Source organism: Passer domesticus, chromosome 17 (genome assembly GCF_036417665.1).
Source record: "Passer domesticus isolate bPasDom1 chromosome 17, bPasDom1.hap1, whole genome shotgun sequence".
Taxonomy (NCBI): domain Eukaryota; kingdom Metazoa; phylum Chordata; class Aves; order Passeriformes; family Passeridae; genus Passer; species Passer domesticus.
In genome coordinates this window covers 12,991,400-13,009,096 of record NC_087490.1, presented here as the reverse complement: position 1 = coordinate 13,009,096, position 17,697 = coordinate 12,991,400, and the positions used below count along the sequence as shown (strand labels likewise).

The window sequence follows — 17,697 nt, the reverse complement described above, 5'->3', positions numbered from 1 at the left end:
TCTCCCACAGCTGCCTCTCATCACACCCATCACAGCTTCCACCAGTCCTGGCCTCATCGGGCTGCCCTGGGCTCCTGTTCCAGCTGGTTTCACTCAGTGCCCCCCAGCAGCAGCCCCAGCTCTGCCCCAGGCACAGGGGAACGTGTCCACCCAGCACTCTCCTTCCAGGACACTCACCCTGCTCACGTTCCCATCCTTTACACCTGGAAGTCACTGAGCTCCTCAGATGAAGGCTGTCCTCTAGGTGCAAGTTGTTATTAATGAGTTTCTCCCCTGGCTCCTTGACAGCAGATGCACCTTGCAGCATGTTACCTGTGCAGCCTGGCAGGGGCAGACTGCCCCTCCTGCCTGGAGCCGTGCTGGCAGCAGGGAACTCCTGCAGCTCCCGTGCCCACCCCAGGGCCCCTGCAGCCACGAGCTCCAGAGATGGAAATCCTGCCAGTGCCCCGAGGTGAGTGTCCCCAGTAAATGATATTCCACAGCCCGTGCTGCCCTCCCTGCTGCGATGCTGTCTGTGGTGGCTCGCTCGGAACACGGCTGTGACAGAATCTTTTGGTCGGTGCAAGACAAACTGAAAAGTTTCTGCACTGGCCTCTGAAGCCCCATGTTCTGGAGCTTCAGACAATTTAAATGTGAAGGCAGGGCTCAGGTTTTTTTCCCTTTTTTTTACTTCTCTGTGTTGCCTTTTCAAATCCAGCCTGTCCTCCTCTGCACAGACCCACGGCGTGGCCACCTTGCTCCTGTCCAGCCAGCAGCACTGGGGTCCTGGGGTGCCACCCCTGGGTGCACAGGGACACCCTCCTCAGAAATGTCCTCGGAACTGGCACCTTCTGTGCCACCACACCAGTATTCCTGCTCCAGTGCTGTGTTTCTCCCTCCTTTGCTGCAGCTCCACGCTGTAAATGCCTTTTCCACGCCAGGCACCTGCATTTTCCCATGAAGAGCCATGTAATTAATTAATTAATTAATTAATTACGGGAGTTGCCCATGCCAGGAGCAGAGCCCTGGAGCTGCTGGTGCTGGTGCAGGCAGGGATGAAGAAGATGGATTGTGGCACTGCCCTGCCCTGTGCCTGGCTGGGCTGCTCCCCATCCATCATCATCATCACGCTCCACCAGGGAGGGCTGGGGCAGGGAGCAGCTCCCACAGCTCTGCTCTCCCTCCAGAAAGGCTGAAACCGTGTCCAGGGGATGCAGCACTCCACGGAAATGACAGAGGAGCACCCCCCTGAGGAAAGAGAGGGTGATTTGTCAAGCCGTGTAAAGCATTTTAATTACAATTCATATAACATGTATAAATAAATATTACATTCTTTCAGTCTACAATGCATACTAGGCATATCTTGTTAAAACGTCCGTCTATGTTATTGGGTGGCAGGATTGACTTTGTCCAAGTAAAAAAAAAAATCCCAAACTACGGAGTTTAGTAATTAAAAAACCCAAACCAAGGAAATCCATGGCAAAGACAGGACGATGCAAGTGCTTCTGGCTGATGGTCAGGACATAACACTGCTTTCCAAAGGCTGGATCCACACCCCCTCCAGTCAGGAGAGCTTTGGGAGGACAGTGGTCTCCTCATTGAGCGGATTTTGATCTGTGTCCTCCATGAATGTGAACTGGCACTGAGCCAGCACAGTTCTGCCAGTTCACACCACAAATTAAATCCCTATTTTGTATTTGTTTCTGATTTATTACTGCCTTGGTATTTATTTACTCGAAATTCAGATTTACAATCTAGTCTAAACTTTTCAGTCTTCGCTGGTCCAATGGCAAAAAAAAAAAAAAAATCAATCTATAAAACAGCTCCAGATATTTCTTGTTCTTGCTCCAGCAATATTCCCCTCCCTCCCTCCCTCCCAAGTGTGCCCAGAGGCCAGCTCTCCCAGTACAAGGGAATAAACGTTTAGGGCAATCAGGGTCCTTCTGTCCATTCCTCTTCTTGCTTTCAGAGCTTGATGAGAGCTGGTGACACCAGAATAAACAGAAAAATGCAGCACAAAATCATGAATTCATGAACCTGGCAAAAAAAACCCAACCCAAACAACCCAACTCCAGGCTGTGCATATTTGGCCTGTGATGGTCTCAGTTCCAGGAGGATTTACAATGCCCCAGTGGGGCACTCCCATTGCTTGGTTCTTGTAAAAGCTAACAGAAAACAGCACCTGCTTCCCTTGGCGAAACACAGGAACTTTGGTTGTGGAAATTTGAAATGAGCAACTAAACAAACAACCCCAACCTGAAAGGAAAATGAAAATTCTTCCAAACAGAACATCTTTCTAGCCAGGGTGAAATGGAGGCTCAGGTTTTCAGAAGAGACACCACGTGGAAATTATTAGTCAATACTTATCCCCTGAACTCTTTAAATGACAGGAGACTGTTTACAGGTAACTCAGAAACAGAATGTTCTTGTCCCACTGTGAACTTACTGAATTTTAAATTTTCCTGTTTTCAAGATATTTAAAAGAAAAATACAAGAGGGAAAATGATTCTGTTTCAATTTACAAGACAAATGGAAAAGTAAAAATGAAAATACCAGGTAATTTCTTCCTCCTTCACATGTAATGCCAAAGACACCTCTTCATTTCAAATGCAGGAATGAGAAGAAATGCCTTGAGTACCAATATAAAAAGTCTCCTTGTGGGTCGGATGTCCATAACTGTGATGTTTTATTGGAACCAGAACAAGTTATTGTTTGCCTCTTGCTTACTCTTTCCATGCTGTTATATTCTCTCATTTGTTTTTACAGATATTTTTGGTACTGTGAAATATTACTATCATTATTATCTGTATGACCCATAAAATGAATTTTCACAACCCCATCTTGCCCAGTTCATCAGACTGGTCATACCATTTCCTTGTTCTTTTCCTTCTGCATTCCGCTTCCTAAATCCATGGGTAGCAGAATAACCACTGGGAAAAAAACCAAATAAACAACAGAAACCCAACAAAACGAAGCCAAAAACAAAAACAAACCGTGGACAGTTTGGCAAATTTCTTTCCCTGATTATAAAAACTGCCTCATCATTTCTCCCGGCGATCCCTTCCCCTCCCCCTCGCCCGTCCCAATATATACTGTAGAACTGAAGGCATCAAGGTGTGGTTAAACCCAAAAAAACACCCCAGCAGGGAGCTACGCTTTGTCTTTGAACTTCCCCACGTAGTTTCTGATCTCTTTGGAGTCGCCCAGCTCCATGTCCTGGCACACCCACTTAATGTCATCGTCATTGCTGCTGAGGATGGAGTTGACGGTGGGGCAGCCGTCGTCGGGCGGGATGGTGGTGAACGTGGTGAACTTCACCCGCTTCCTCTTGGACGTGGGCGAGTGCAAAGGCTCCACCCTGTGCTCCTTGCCCAGCCTCCCCCCCGGGTCTGCAGCCCTGTGCCCCTGGCTCTGCGCGCTCCTCTGGGCGCTGCCGTTCAGCAGCTGGTTGCTCTCCTCGCCGCCCGAGCCCCGGTCGATGATGGTGGTGTGCTCGTCCTGCTGAGGCGACGCGTCCGCCGCGTTCTCCAGCAGCTCTGCCTCGTTCCCCAGCCACACCCAGTCGTGGGAGTGGGTCATGGTGGTCTGTCCTTCCACCAGCACCTGCTTGTGGCGGTACTTGAGCGCAAACGTTGCACAGTTGATGAGGAACACCAGGATGGCCAGGCAGAAGACGCCCAGCAGGGCGTACATGCCGATCTCCAGGTCGCTGAGCCCCCGCGGTGTCTGCACCAGGTCGCTGTCCTCCACGCCAGCCCCGCCTTTGGGCAGCTCCACCTGGGCGGGGAAGTTGGTGAAGTCGATGGGGATGTTCTGCAGCTGGCCGTCGTCCGAGAGCTTGCCGCCGTCCAGGCGGTTGTTTTTGATGACTTTGTTTTTGAGGACGGACTTGGCGGTGGTGCTGGCCTTCCTGAGGGGCCCCTCGTCCCTGTCTGCCGAGGAGCCGCCGTGGTGGCGCCCGTCGTGCTCCGCGGCCTTGTGGCGCCGGTCGCTGGCGCGGTTCTCGATCTCGTCCGCGTCGTAGTCGCCGCCCGCCTCCGCGTCCGCGTCGTTCTGCCCGAACTTCACCCTGATGCTGCCGCTCCCCACGGCCAGCACGCTCTTCCTCTTGGACTTCTGGCAGGCCTCGGAGATCATCATGTCCACCTTGACCAGCGCTCCCTGGCCCTCGCCCTCCGCCGCCACCACGGGCCACCTGAGGGCAGGACTCTGGTGCACGGACACCACGGCTTCGTCCAGCGACACGGCCGACAGAGAGAAGTCCTTGGGGTCGTAGATGTCCAGGGGGGTAACGGAGCTGTCGCTGAACTGGATCCAGGTGCTCACCACGGCTTCCTGCAAGGACAGGGAGATGTTAAACACAGGCCTTCAGTAAATCGGGAAACCAGCCCAGCCCGCCATCCACCTCTCAGCTGGAGGAGAGGGGTCACAGCGACTCTGCACTGTAAACAAACCAAGCCTCGACTGGTGGCGCAGGAAACTGGTCACATTTGTCACTAAGGGTTCCACTGCTACTCTCCCTGCAAATGTTTTGCACAAGGACGTAGAAAATAATTGATGTGAGATGTCTTTATTACCCAAGTAGCCATTAGCAAGGTACAATTGTACAAGCTCTGTAAGGAAAGTCATTCCTGTCATACAAAAGCCAAAAGAGGCAAATCACAAAAATTACCAGAGGCACTTGACAGAACACTTATTTCCCTCATGTAACACAGGCACAGGTGTCATGAGGAGCTGTCAAATTAAGGCATAAGTATCTTAGCAGGAGTAAGGAGCTACCACAGCATCTCGGAAATGGCTGGAGCAGAAGATTCATCTGAAAGAAAAAGACTCACAGAACAATTGCCATTTTGCTGGAGAAAGGTTTGTTTTACGCAAAAAACACTTTATCCTTGAGATAATTAAAAAGTCCACCAAATTTCTGTGTCAAGAAGAGGAGGACGGGGATTCTGGCATGATGTCTACAATAAAAATACAAATGGCCTGGATTTAATTGGTCTGTCTTTGTGCTCTGCAGGTAGCACTGTCAGAAGTCATCATTAGAAGCAAACACAAAGCCAGAGGTCAGCTCTTTGCCATGTGAAATCCCTTCCAGATGACACAGATATTTACTTCTCCACATCTCAATAGCTTTCTTTGCAGGGCATTTCTTTAATTTTTCATTTGTTCTGTGTCCTGCCTGCGTAGCCAGCAGACGACCAGGCAGATTGCCAGAGTGCAGCTTCCCACAGAAGTGAAGTCCCTTCCTTCCCACACTTAAACCACAAATGGCTCTAATAACTTCACACTTGGGTACATCAGAACAACTGGGCTGAAAAACCAGCACTGGGGAAAAACATTGCCACCCTGGTAATGTCCAGTCATAATACAAATTTACAACTTAATATGGTTTTCAATTGGCTGCAATTTGTTATGCTATGGTTATAAACAAAGAGAACTGCTACCCTTTCAGTTGAATTTAAAGCTTTTCAATGAAAACAGCAAGGGGCATCTAGCTGGGCAGAAGGTTGGGCCATACTGAATATTTGATTTCCAAAGCACTATCAGCAAGTACTTGAGGGACTGAAAGAAGAAAAATAAGTTGTGGCACAACAGGAAAGAAAGCAAATTTCTTGGTGATTCAAATTTACTTCAAAGAGCTGAAACGGAGCCAGGGTAACTCAGAAGCTGGGAAGGGTGAACTGCATAAGGAAATTAAAACATCTGATCTTTCATTAGAGAAACAACCCTGAAATGAGTGAACAAACACAAAGCTGCAGGGCACAGCTCGAATTTCTATCACAGAAATCTATAGCAGAGCAACCCCAGTCAGAGGAAAGCAAAAGGTTTTTTTAATGGATATGTGCAGAGAGAAAAGGATTCAACTCCTCAGGCAGTTCAGCATCCTGCTGCCTTCCTTCTCCCTAAAACAAAGGTCAGCCTCATGTGCCACTGGGGAAGACACATTGCCTTTGCACCAGCCTGTGCCAGGGAAAACACCAGCATCCCTTCCCTCACCATCACTGCCTGCCGCCTTTGGAGAGAAAATTAGTGTAAATAAGTGAAAAGAAGTGCAGGAGTTTGCTCAGGGAGGGCTGGAAATGACGGCACCTGTGTCTCCTGCCCAGCTGGGAACTGCACAGCTCCACGGGACTCACCTCACTGAATCCTCTGTGCATTTGGACAAAGTTGCCAGCAACTTCAAAGCAACTTTATTCTTTATGCCACTGCCCTACCAATCTGCATTCCTGGTTTCATGAAGCAGAGACAGAGAAGAATGGGATGGCAGTCAGCTGAAATTTGCAGGCAAACTTGTGATTTACTGTAGGTAACAGAGGTGTGCACTGGCTCAGCCATTATTTTCTACCAGCATTGACATTTTTTATTTCCAAGAGAACGTTTCTTCATAGGAGGAACCAATTTTTTTCACAAAACAACATTGTCATGCCCATACTATGGACAACATTAATTAAAAGGGAAAGAAAACAAACCAGAGAAAGAGGGAGAGAGTTTAAAATCCTGCCAAAATGTACTGGATCAGATCAAATACTGTATTTGGCAAGAGATCATTTCCTCTCATTCACATCATTAAAGGAAAGCCAAAGGCAGGGCAAGGAAGTGAATTTCCCAAATGATTATAAATTCTGAAAAGCTAAAAAGAAAAGCAGAGAGGAAAAGGAAATGATTTAGTGCCATGTCCTTCAAGGAGCTGTTTCTGCAAATCCTGTGCACCACATCAATAAATCCCCTCCAAATCTCTGACAAGGTCCTGCAGTTACTCTCAGAAGATGAAGATGGATTGGAGCCTTCCCACCTGCCAAGCTGCTGCCCCTCGTCCCCTGCCCTCCACACTGAGGTGATAAATGCCCGTGCTCTTTAATTACCAAGCATAAACAAAGAGTTTGAGGCATTGTCTTGCTTCCCAGCCCTTATTTCCCTCACTTTTCCTCTCACACCCACAGGTGTGTTCTCTCCCAGAACCAGTGGCCACAGGGACACGTCAGTGTCCCCAGAGCAGGAGGATCTCAGAGCTGACTGAGCTGTGAACTCAGCCACAGAGTGCTCATCAGGTCATGCTCATGGCAGCAAAACCCAGGCCAGAGATGTACAAACTGCTTCCCACAGCCACTGCTGGCCACCACCAGGCTTTCCTTAAGCACATAAAGAACTTTATCAAGACACCTTTTGTCTGAACTTTCCCCTGTGCCTTTGCTGCTCTCCTCCCCCACCACAGGTGTATTTTCAGCTCTTGATCTGGGGCAGTTCCACCACCTTTCCTGGCCTTGAATTACACCGTGGCTTATCAGTCCAAAGATACCATTTGATAAATCCTCTTGGATAAACTGGTTGCGTTTTAGAGAATTGTGCTGCTTAGAAACACAGGTCAGGATATTTGATTTTATTCCATGCTCAGAATAAAGCGGCCTTTTAATGGTGACCATTCACTACAGCACAAATAAAACTATTTGTGAATGAGCCCTCAATTGCTGGGGTCAGCTGCAAGGGTCCTGGAGTGAGGCAGGACAGCAGAGGAAAGAAATGGTTGGCTCTGCAGAAAACAAATGCATCCCTCCCTCAAATAAAGGCAAAGGAATATTGTCCTCAGCAGCTTCTCCTAGACCAGCTCTGATTGCTCTGTCTGGGGACTTGAATGCTGGAATGGATTTCCCCAGCAATTTTATCTCGTGAAATATCAAAGTATTACATGTACATTTATTTTTAAGCCTGTAGCTTGTGTAGTAAAAATTGGGCTTGATTGTTATGATGTGGAAATGAAAGGCAGCCAAGACTCAGATCTTAATTCAACCCATGCATTCCCCTCTGTGGGTTTCTCTCTCTGCTTTTTGTCCAATCTGCTCATGTGACATTCCTTTCCAGTGGGAATTTGCTTGTATTTGCAGGGGAAGAATTCACATTCTTATCTAACAATGCATCCCTTCTCCCTTTCCCATGCTGCTGAATTCCTCTGTCATTCCTGTGAGCCATTCCATTGCTCTGCCAGCCTAAAGTAGATGGAAATACAATTTGGGTGTAACTCACACCACAGAAATACTGCTAATATCTCTTATTAACTGTGAATCCTCAGGACTGGTTTGCAGCAGGGCAGGAGCTGAAGCAGAGCATCCCAAAGGCAGGGCCAGGGCAGGAGCCCAGCCTGCTCTGCTGGCCAAGGGTGCTGGGCACTGTCCCCTGCCAGAGGGACAGCAGAGCCAGCCCCAGGCTGGACCAGGCACCACGCCTGGGGAGCACCAGGACTTGGCTTTGAGAAGGCACCAGCACTGCTCTTCTTCCCTGAGAAAGTGTCTGCAGCTCCCCAGTAGCACTGAGAGGTGCACTAATGCACAGAGCTGTTTATTAAAGGCTTTCCCTGCTTTCCTCACTGACCCATCTCAGCTCATCAGCCCCACGCAACACCCTGCAGTGACAAAAAAAGCTGGATGTGACTGAGCTCCCCTGCAGAGCCAGCTGAGCTTTGGGAGTCCTTGAAGCTCACTTAGATCAGAAAACATTCAAACAGTGCAGGTTTTCTTTTGTTTACATTTTGGAGAAGCCTTTAGGATGACAGTGTTGATTTAACACCCGTCAGCAAGCCAAATGGAACAGCTTTCCCACCTGAGCAGATGGCCACCAGAAATAGATCACTCACAGCCAGAGTTTCCAAATTTTCAGAAGACACTTCATCTTTGATATTTAAAAGTTGGTCAACCCATGTCTATTTTTAGGCACCTAAATCACTGATTCACTTTTCAGTGCCAATGAGCTTCCTATTGATTAAAAAATAATATATGGGCTCAGCATCCCTCAAGGTGACCTTGTCACAGCAGGTAATTAGTTGCTCAGCCACAGATAAAGGTATCTAACTTAAGGCATCCAAGGTGAAAAAATATTGGCTTATCTTCTTTAGAGTGATTTGTATTTGTGGAGAAACTGCCAACTTTTCAGGACTTGTGCTCTGGCTGCTCTGTGCTGTGTATGCAGATAAGGTGTGCTCATTATAATTAAGGCAATCCAGTCATTATGGTCACTGAAAGAAAGCCACAGCAAGAATTCTGAGTTCTGTTTTTCAGCTGCATCAGTAAGGTTTGCATGAGTTATTTGGGCCTTTTTATAAACTTGCTTGAGAGGAAAAGACACACTTAAATAATGAAGTCCTCACAGTGCTCAAGTACAGGCTGAGTCCTGGGCTGTCTCCTTGGAAAAAACCCTCTTTCAAAAGGCCTTGATTTTCAGCAAACACTCAGCATTTGCCTTCAAAATTCCAGCTCAGTCAGGATCTCAGCTGATGCACTCCAAATCATGAGTCACTTCTTGCAAAATTTAGCCACAAACATTCCCACATTTGCATTAATTTTTCTAGGGGAAAGTGACTTAAATGTTATATCCTTCATTCAAACTGCAACTGAAAGGAAAAGATGTCTGTGCCTCTGTAGGTCACTCCTACGCCATTTCCTTCCACTTATTTCCCAGTGTGAAATCTATTCCTGTCTTGTTTTGGTGATGGAGATGCCCCGCTCAGAACCAGGGCCTGACTTCTGTGTCCGAAATGTGCCACCCCCAGCACCTGAAACTGTCCTGCAGGGGAACAGCAGCTGAAACCAAACACTTCACCAAAACAATGTCAGAACTCAGTGCTGCGAGAAGCCATTTCAACCCAAACCACGTTTGCACTTTTTGACTCCTTTGTAGCTCCTAACATGTAATGACATGTCACATGTAATGACGTGTCACATCACTCTGCCACGCCATGAGCAGCAGAGGTGGCACAGGGGCACCCCTGGCACAACCTGCTGCTGATAAATGTCTCTGCATGCTCAGGACAGGTCCTCCATAAATCTGGGGAGCTGACAGTGGGACTGGGCAGCCTTTCCAGATCCACAGGCTCTTTGAGCTGCAATCAAAGGCACGCTTCTCCCAGCGCTGCTGCAGGACTGCTGCTGCTCTGTGCCACAGGCCAGGATTGGGTTAGGAGTGCTCCAGTTTTTGTTTCCACACTCTTTGTCTGAAGACAGAATGCCAGATGTGGTTTCTAAGCCCTGAAGAAGGGTATAAATGGGTTAATTACTTAAGATTCTTATGTTTACAGGATGCAGCAAATGGAACAGATGGGCACTGTGTCCTTCTAGTTTGGACATTTCCCTGTCACTAAGTTATAAAACAAACTCGATTATTTTTATGTTCCAGAAAATTAGGTAGCAATAATCATGAAAATGGGCCATAAAACTTGACTTGAGATCTCTCCCTATCCATGTGAGAGGAAAAATGGTTTCTGCAAGAGGAGTAGCTGTGGACAGATTTAATTGCATGGTCCCCAGTCCCAACCCTCAGATGACCAAGGAATCATGTTCCAGTGACCCTTGGGTTTATTCTGGGCCAGAGTGACTGTTTGACTTGATCTGGTGGTGTTCTCCAATCTTCTTTTCCACAGAGGTTGTGACCTGAGACAAGCTGTTTGAAAGACCCCCCTTTAGAGAGATGGGAATTTGCTGGCTTAAATGAAGATCAGCACATGAACTGGACAATGAATCCCCCAAAATCCACATGAAAAATAAATGGAGAGATGAGCCTGGCAGTGTGTAACAGCTCCAGGAGGGAAAAGAAATGGATGTGACCATCTTCTGCCTCTATTTTACAGCTCTTGAAGATATTAAATTGTGCCACGCAGAGCTCTGTGCTCTCCAGAATGGAAAACAAGGGCATGCTCCCACAGCAAACCAGGATCACTGTCCAAAAACTGCCTGTGCAGTGAAAACAACAGGTTCATTAGCTAGAGAAAGGGTATTAAAACTAAACAGCATAAACTTCAGTGCAGTTAGAACTTCTACCAGTCCCTACTGGAAGGGAAGAAAAGACAAGGCAATTCCAGAGCATCCTTGGGGAAAAGCAATGAACATGGACACAGACTACACCTGAAGTCTGAATTCTAAACTGGCTGTGAATGATCATCTGTCCTTTACCCTGATAGCACCCTGCCCCATCCCAGAAGGCAAACCCAGTAAATTCAGAGTGCACATCACCTGCTTAGGAGTGTGGAGCAGCTCCTGGGCAACGGCCGTGGCCACGATGGCCCTGCTGGTGGCTGCACTGGGCTGCAGGAAGAGAGAAAGCCCAGACACCAGCTGCACTCCAAGGTCTGTGATGGTCACTTTGTCATCCAGCACAGTCACTGTCTTCTCTGCCAGGATGGAGTCAGACAGAGGAGACAAAACCTTTGGAGAAACACAGAAGAATCAACTTAGGAAAAGGCGGATCAATTGATAAAACCTTTCTTAAGGTCATCGTCCCTTCTTGTCTCCAGAGCTTTATGCACAGAAATGAAGAGCACAGGAAGGGAGTCTGATTTCATTAGCAGGGTCAGAAAACCCTGTCATGCACACAGAGCATCCCCAGGCTGTGCCCAGGCTGTACCTGCATGGTGGCCATGCCCACAGCCCAGGCTGTACCTGCATGGTGGCCATGCCCACAGCCCAGGCTGTACCTGCATGGTGGCCATGCCCACAGCCCATCCCCAGGCTGTGCCAGGCTGTACCTGCATGGTGGTCATGCCCACAGCCCAGGCTGTACCTGCATGGTGGTCATGCCCACTTCCCGGCCGATGAGGATCCTGCCCTCCTGCAGCCTGGCCACGTGTGGATCCTCCAGCTTCATGAAGTCCCTGACCAGGTCGGTGATGTCGAAGTGCCAGTCCGAGCCCAGCAGGTAGCTCAGCTGGCCCCAGGGCCCCGAGTCCTCGGCCACAAACTGTGTCAGCACCCTGACCATGGCGTGCTGGTACTGCAGGGTGCAGCCCCTGCCCCGCCGCTCGTCCTCGTCCTCGTCATCGCTGTCCCTGGTGGGCCTGGTGGCAGCAGGGGACACAGCATGGAGAAACGTTCTCAAACATCAGTGAGAATTAACTCTGCAGTGCTAATGGAGAGTGCCCCTCAAACAGAGCCCTCCCTTCTGGATTCCTGGACTAGGGATGTCCACCTCACGTGATGAAGGGTCACACAGCTGGGCTGTGCCCTTTTTCACCTGTGCTGCCATCTCCCAACAGCCCCTCTGACCGTGGCCCTCACCAGAGCTCCACACACTGTTTTTCTGCCCAAGACAGACACAGGAGCAGCAGTCCCACAACCTTTAAAGCTCTAACTGCAGACGCCCAGAGCAAAGCTGGGGGTTCCAGCACTGCTGCTCCTCAGGGGAAGAGGCTGCATTTCGGGAGCATTCCTTTCACAAACCACCCAGGAAATGCAGGGACTCACACCCACCTTTTGTTGGACACAACGGGGACTCTCCAGCCTTTGATCTGGCTGAGCTCCGTGTCGGAGATGTCGATCTGCAGGGGCAGGCGTGGCACCCACACTGTCATCTGCAGGGGAGCGCTCAGGTACTGGTAGGTGAAGTTCACCAGGGCGTTCACCTTGCCTTTCATCTCCTTGCCGTTGACAAAAACATAGTCACACCTGTCAGAGACCTGAGAGGGGAGGAGAAAAGGTGACCACTGTGACAAAACGAGCTCCAAGTGCCACCCTGGCGGCTGCACCCCAAACCCAGAAAAGGCTCCCCTCTCTCTCTTTATGCATTAACTCCTTGTGCAGTGGGAGCTGAACACAAGAGCCCTCCCTGGCCCAGGAGCCACAACGTGCCGGAGGTGCCTAAAGCTGGGTACTGCTCATGAAGCTTGCAGCTGATTTTCTGTCTGCAATGCAGCGAGCTCCAAACCGAGCAGAGCTGGGGAATCCTTAATGAGCAAAGCTCTTCCCAGCCTGGCCAAGAGGAACCCAGCAAAGCCAAACTGGGCTCCACAGGGGCAAGCAGCCAGTCAAAGCCCTGCCCTGAAGATGACTCCATCAGGGGTGATGCTGTTTCAGCACTGGCTCTGCAGCAGATTTCACCCACTGAAGGGTAACAGAAGTCGACTCATTTCCTCTGCAATAAACATTATCTGTTTGTAAATGTTTACATTTTGATTAAAGCTGTAAAGTATTTCTAAACACTACAGTAGATTTATCATTAATATGTAAATGCTGTCCTGAAATATAAGCAAGCATTATCATAGCCATGTAAGAGTTATATCAGTAATCACTTCTTTAATCAGTGTTGTAATTTACAGACCATTGAGTTTTCTCATTTATTATGTTACTGAGTACTAGTGATAAAATCACTCCTGGATATATAAATCATTAAGAGAGATGCAGAGAGTATGAAGTGACTCCATGTGATAAAGTCATTGTCATTTCTATTCCTAAAGGTGTCATAAATGTCTGGGGAAATCCTGTGGCACATTAATCATACATTAAGTGGTGAGCAATGGGAGCTGTTACATTACTAAATGAGCTGGTATGTCTGCAGAAATTAACAGCAAACCCAGCAGATCCCAACTCCTGCTCCTGCTCCCATCCTGTCAGAATTCTACTTCATCACCCCTAACGAGCACGGGTAATGGTGGAAATGCATCTCCCACCTGAACATGTATTTATATGATCATCTGCTCCCTTCTGCCCCTTCCCAGCACCGTTTTATTCAAGTGGAGATTATCAGCTGGCAGTGCTGATGTCCCCAGCAGATGGATGTCCTGTGGCCACAAGGCAGGAGCTGAACTGCTCCCAGTCTGACACACCACGTTTGCATCCTCTCCTGGGTTCAGGCACTGCTCATATTCTGGTAAAATATTTGATGATGAGATGGCAAAAAGAAACTTCAGAGAACACAATACAAACACTTCTCTCTCGCTGCCTCAGAGGGTTATGCTCCAACAGCTCTGTTGACTGAAGCACCAGCCCTGCTGCAACACCTGACCCATCCCTCTCTTCAGCCCTCTCCCTCAGACCTCCCGAGGCCAGTGTAAAAGCCTGAAGGGGGCAGAAACACCCTCATTTCAGCACTGTGAATGCCATGGCCTATTTCTCCATCCATTGACTTGAACGGCAATACAGAAACAGGTTTAGTTCACACCAGGCTGTTTCAGAGTGACTGTTTGATCTAATCTAACAGCACTGTGCAGCAGAGGTCACGAGGAGCCCAATAATATCTGTAATATCCTACACAATGCCAGGCAGTTAGTGAGAACACACCCCTAGATGGGCTGCTTGTTCTTTCTGTGGTGTCTGCCTCAGCTTCACCCTGCGAGAGGAATCCTGAAAATGCTTCTCATTACACAGCCCCAGCTGCAGGCAAGCAAGGGCTGCATGTCAGGAGTCCCAGCTCTGAGAGGTGCTGGTGCCCAGGGCAGTGAGCAGCCCCTGGGATGCCCCAGGGACACTCAGGCCCTGTGTGTGAGCTGCTGGTGTCCATCCTAGGTCTGGAACATTTGGCAGAGAATGTTCAGAGAACGCTCTTGGCTCCTCAGCCTTACCTTCCTTTGAGCACAAGTGTTTGGGAGGCTTGTCAGCAAAATCTAACTGAACTCTGCTTGGAGCCACAGCCACTGCTGTCCTGAAGCTGGTTCCACCCCACTCATTTCTAAGGAGTTCAACCCAGAGACAAAGTGAACTTTCTGGTTTAGTTGTGCAAGTTGTTTATTTATGCATTGTGCAAACCACCTGCATGTGCTGATAAAAGATTTCTGACAACACACTCAGCTTCAGACAGGCCAGGTCTGGCCCAGATGTATGATTTTATATTGTATAAAGCTCAATGTTGTCAGGAACTGGACAAATCTAATTGTTGGGGAAAGAGAAAGAATAACAATAGTAGTGAAACTGCAATTCCAAAATGGCTCTGGGCTGAGATAATCTCCATGTGTATTTGGAAAGCTGCTACAAGCCTTTGTGGCTATGCCACAAACAAATGGCTCAAAAGTCCATAGGGCATCCTCAGGAGGTGGCTGAGCAGCCACCACAAAGCCTTTCAAACTGCTCCAGGTTGATATTTATTACTGGGCATGCATCAGCAACACTGGCAGGTCTTTAGGCTGCATTGTGAAAAACAGGATTCTGCTCCCCAAGAACAAGCACTGCTGATGTGCCTGCACTGCTCCTCCTCTGCTCCTGTCCTTCTGAGGAAGAGGCAGAACAAGAGAGAGAGCAAAGGAGGAGCAGAGCTCAGGCTGCATTGCATTCTGTGCACTTTCACTCCTTCCAGGCATCCACCCTGGCAGCACCACCCATCACTCCTGACAGGGAAAGGCAACACTCCCAACCAGAGCTGCACAGGAGAGAATCTGCCCCTGAGCCAAGGTGGGGTGCTCTCTGTGGGCTGCTGGCACTCGTGCCCATGTGATGTTCAGGTACATTCCAGATCTGCTCTCGTGGCAGCAGCACACCTCAGCCGAGCTCAGCACAACAGGGGAAAAATGGGAGCAGGGACATTTCCTTCCTTGCCCTTCCCTCACACAGTGTCACATAAAAAAATCAATGGACAAGGTTTCTCAGCCTCAGAGGACATACAGATGGACTGACTGCTACAGTTTGCAGCTCCAGCAAGCTCTGCCTTGCTGAGCAGATGCTGCTCACAAAAAAAGGGAACAGGTTGTGTGGTGCCTCCTCAGCCCAGGCTAACTAAGGGGGAAATAACATCCCAGACAGCTTGGTTCTGCAGTTATCCAGGGCAGGCTTGGCTGCACTGCTTTGCTCTGCTCTCCTGTGGGGTGAAACAGGATGGGGACACAGGGCTGGTGGGGATCACCAAAGGCAATGGCACACGGGACCATGGAGGAAGGACAGAAAGCAGATTTTTAAAAAATGTGTCACATTTTTTTTAAATTTATTTTTTTAATTAAAAAGGTATACTTGTTGAAGAGTTTTTGATAGACAGAAGTGCTTTTCTGTTTTCCTCCAGGCTTTGCCAACACTCCTGGAAGGTCAGGGAGCAGTGCAGGGACAACCTCTCAGCTGTGGGTCCTGCCCACTCCAGGCCAAGGAAGTTTCTCAGAGAAGCTGGAGACTCTGAGCACTGATGTGTCTCTCATCTCCTGTAGTATTTATGCTTTCACTATGAAAACATCCTCCCTCTGAAAGCGCTTTTTATCTCTGGCATCAGAAGAAGTGAGCAATGATGAAGGGAAAGCCTGCTTAGCCACCACCTTTAAGTGATTGGGTTTTTTCTTTCCTGCTTAGCAGATCAGCAAGAAGTTTTGCATTTTAAAGAGCTCTCTGATGCTATTTCAGCAGTTTTCTTTCATTATTAAGCTGCATTCAGCTACTTTTCCCTTTTTTCTATTTTCCTAACTTCTTCTCCAGATTAAAACTAAAATAAAGAAGCAGACAGCAAAGAGCTGAGCACAATTCCCTACAGGCCTCCTCTTTGTCTTTTTCCTGGCATTATATTTTGTGCTCCCTTGTAACAAAGGCCATTGCCTTTCCAGATGACTTGGACAGATTCTCTGGGCAACAAATCACATTTTATTGAGCTGACAGAGAAAACTGCTGCCAGGAAATCAAGGAGAGTCACTCCTGGATGCCACCTGTGGCACTGGGCTGGGCAGGGGACGTCCCTGGCACTCAGCAGATGGGCTGCAGTGAATGTGAAGGACATTCCTGGAACTGGTGCCAGGGCAGTGCAGAACCTCTGGGCCTCCCTTCCCTGCCTCCTTTCAGACTGAGCTTTGGATCCCACCATGGGCTCGGTACTGCAGGACTGCCCGAGCTGCTGGAGGTCACCACGAGGGATGTGACAAGGACACCCCAGCCAGAGGGGGCTGCTGGCACCTCTGCAGAACCCTGGGTTTGCCGGGTTAAATTCCACTGCAGACCCCTGAGAAACCTTCCTTCAGTTCCTGGTGGGGTCAGGCAGTTCTAGAAGGACAAATTTCGTGATTTCATGTCAAATACAAGCTAAGGCTGCCTTTCAAAAGATGGTGAACTCAGAGCACTGGTTTGTGTCTGCTCTACACAGGAGTGGAAAGAATGAAACTGTAAAACCTAAAAATAAATGAGTGGTTGGCTCTGTGGGTCCACCCCAGTCCAAGCTTGTTTATTGTCCCAGTGGTTTTCACCTCTGGAAACACCAGCCCAGCCTCTGAAGGACAGTTCAGAAGGACAAAAAGAGAAGGTTTTAATGCAGCAATCCTGTCAGCTTTGTGGAGACTGAAAAGCTGGGAGGCATCAGTCCATTTTCTAGGAGGAGGTGTGTGTGGTTTCAGGACTGAGCAGGAGTGGGGAGATGTGGCAACAGGGGATGTCCTGCTCGTATTCATCATGTTCAGAATCTTGCATTTTTGTCTGTAAACCCATTTACCCATTTCTGTTATACTAATGTAAATGTTGCTAACATATTCAAAGGTTACATAAATGTTTAAATATTTATGACAGCACTTCTGTGAGCAGAGAGCTTTTCCCAGTGCCTCTTAAAGGAATCTCAATTTCAGTGAAAAAAAAACCAAATTACAGGATAATCAGCAAAGAATAGTGGTGTTAGCACTTTTCCTACATGAGACTCCTTGTGCCCAGCTCGGTGTCCTCCCTCTGACACAGCAGGCAGCCCCTGGAGCTCAGGGAGGTCAGGCTCTGGGAGCAGCCGTTCATTCCACGAGGAGCACAGAGCACCAGGATCACTAATTCACCACACACCAACACGTCACTGACAGCGAATATTAGACTGTGACAATCATTCCAGGAGCCTTTTGGATATTCATGTCCTTGCTATAGAATTTCTCCCAAGATTTCTTTTTAACAACGTGCTCTGCAGAAAGGGAATTATCCTCTATTAAATTCTACAGGTTTTGAAAGAGAGACTCTGTGTGGCTCTCCAGCCTTGATTGCAGTTAAACACCTCGGTCTCACACACAAAGGAAATCCTCTGCTACAGGAACATTAGGCT

General features: G+C 48.5%; 1 protein-coding gene across 7 annotated transcripts in view; it reads right to left on the bottom strand.

Moving 5' to 3' along the window:
- Positions 1-2,648: 2,648 nt before the first annotated feature.
- LOC135282462 (transmembrane protein 132C-like) overlaps positions 2,649-17,697 on the bottom strand; it is a 174,026-nt gene continuing 158,977 nt past the window's right edge. For all 7 annotated transcript variants that reach the window (XM_064392264.1, XM_064392260.1, XM_064392262.1 and 4 more), the window contains 4 exons: positions 12,207-12,412; positions 11,521-11,794; positions 10,974-11,165; positions 2,649-4,314 (listed from right to left, as the gene is read on the bottom strand). In XM_064392264.1, the coding sequence (XP_064248334.1) occupies positions 3,130-4,314; positions 10,974-11,165; positions 11,521-11,794; positions 12,207-12,412 (1,857 nt within the window). In that variant the 3' untranslated portion in view covers positions 2,649-3,129. The remainder of the gene's footprint in view (positions 4,315-10,973; positions 11,166-11,520; positions 11,795-12,206; positions 12,413-17,697) is intronic.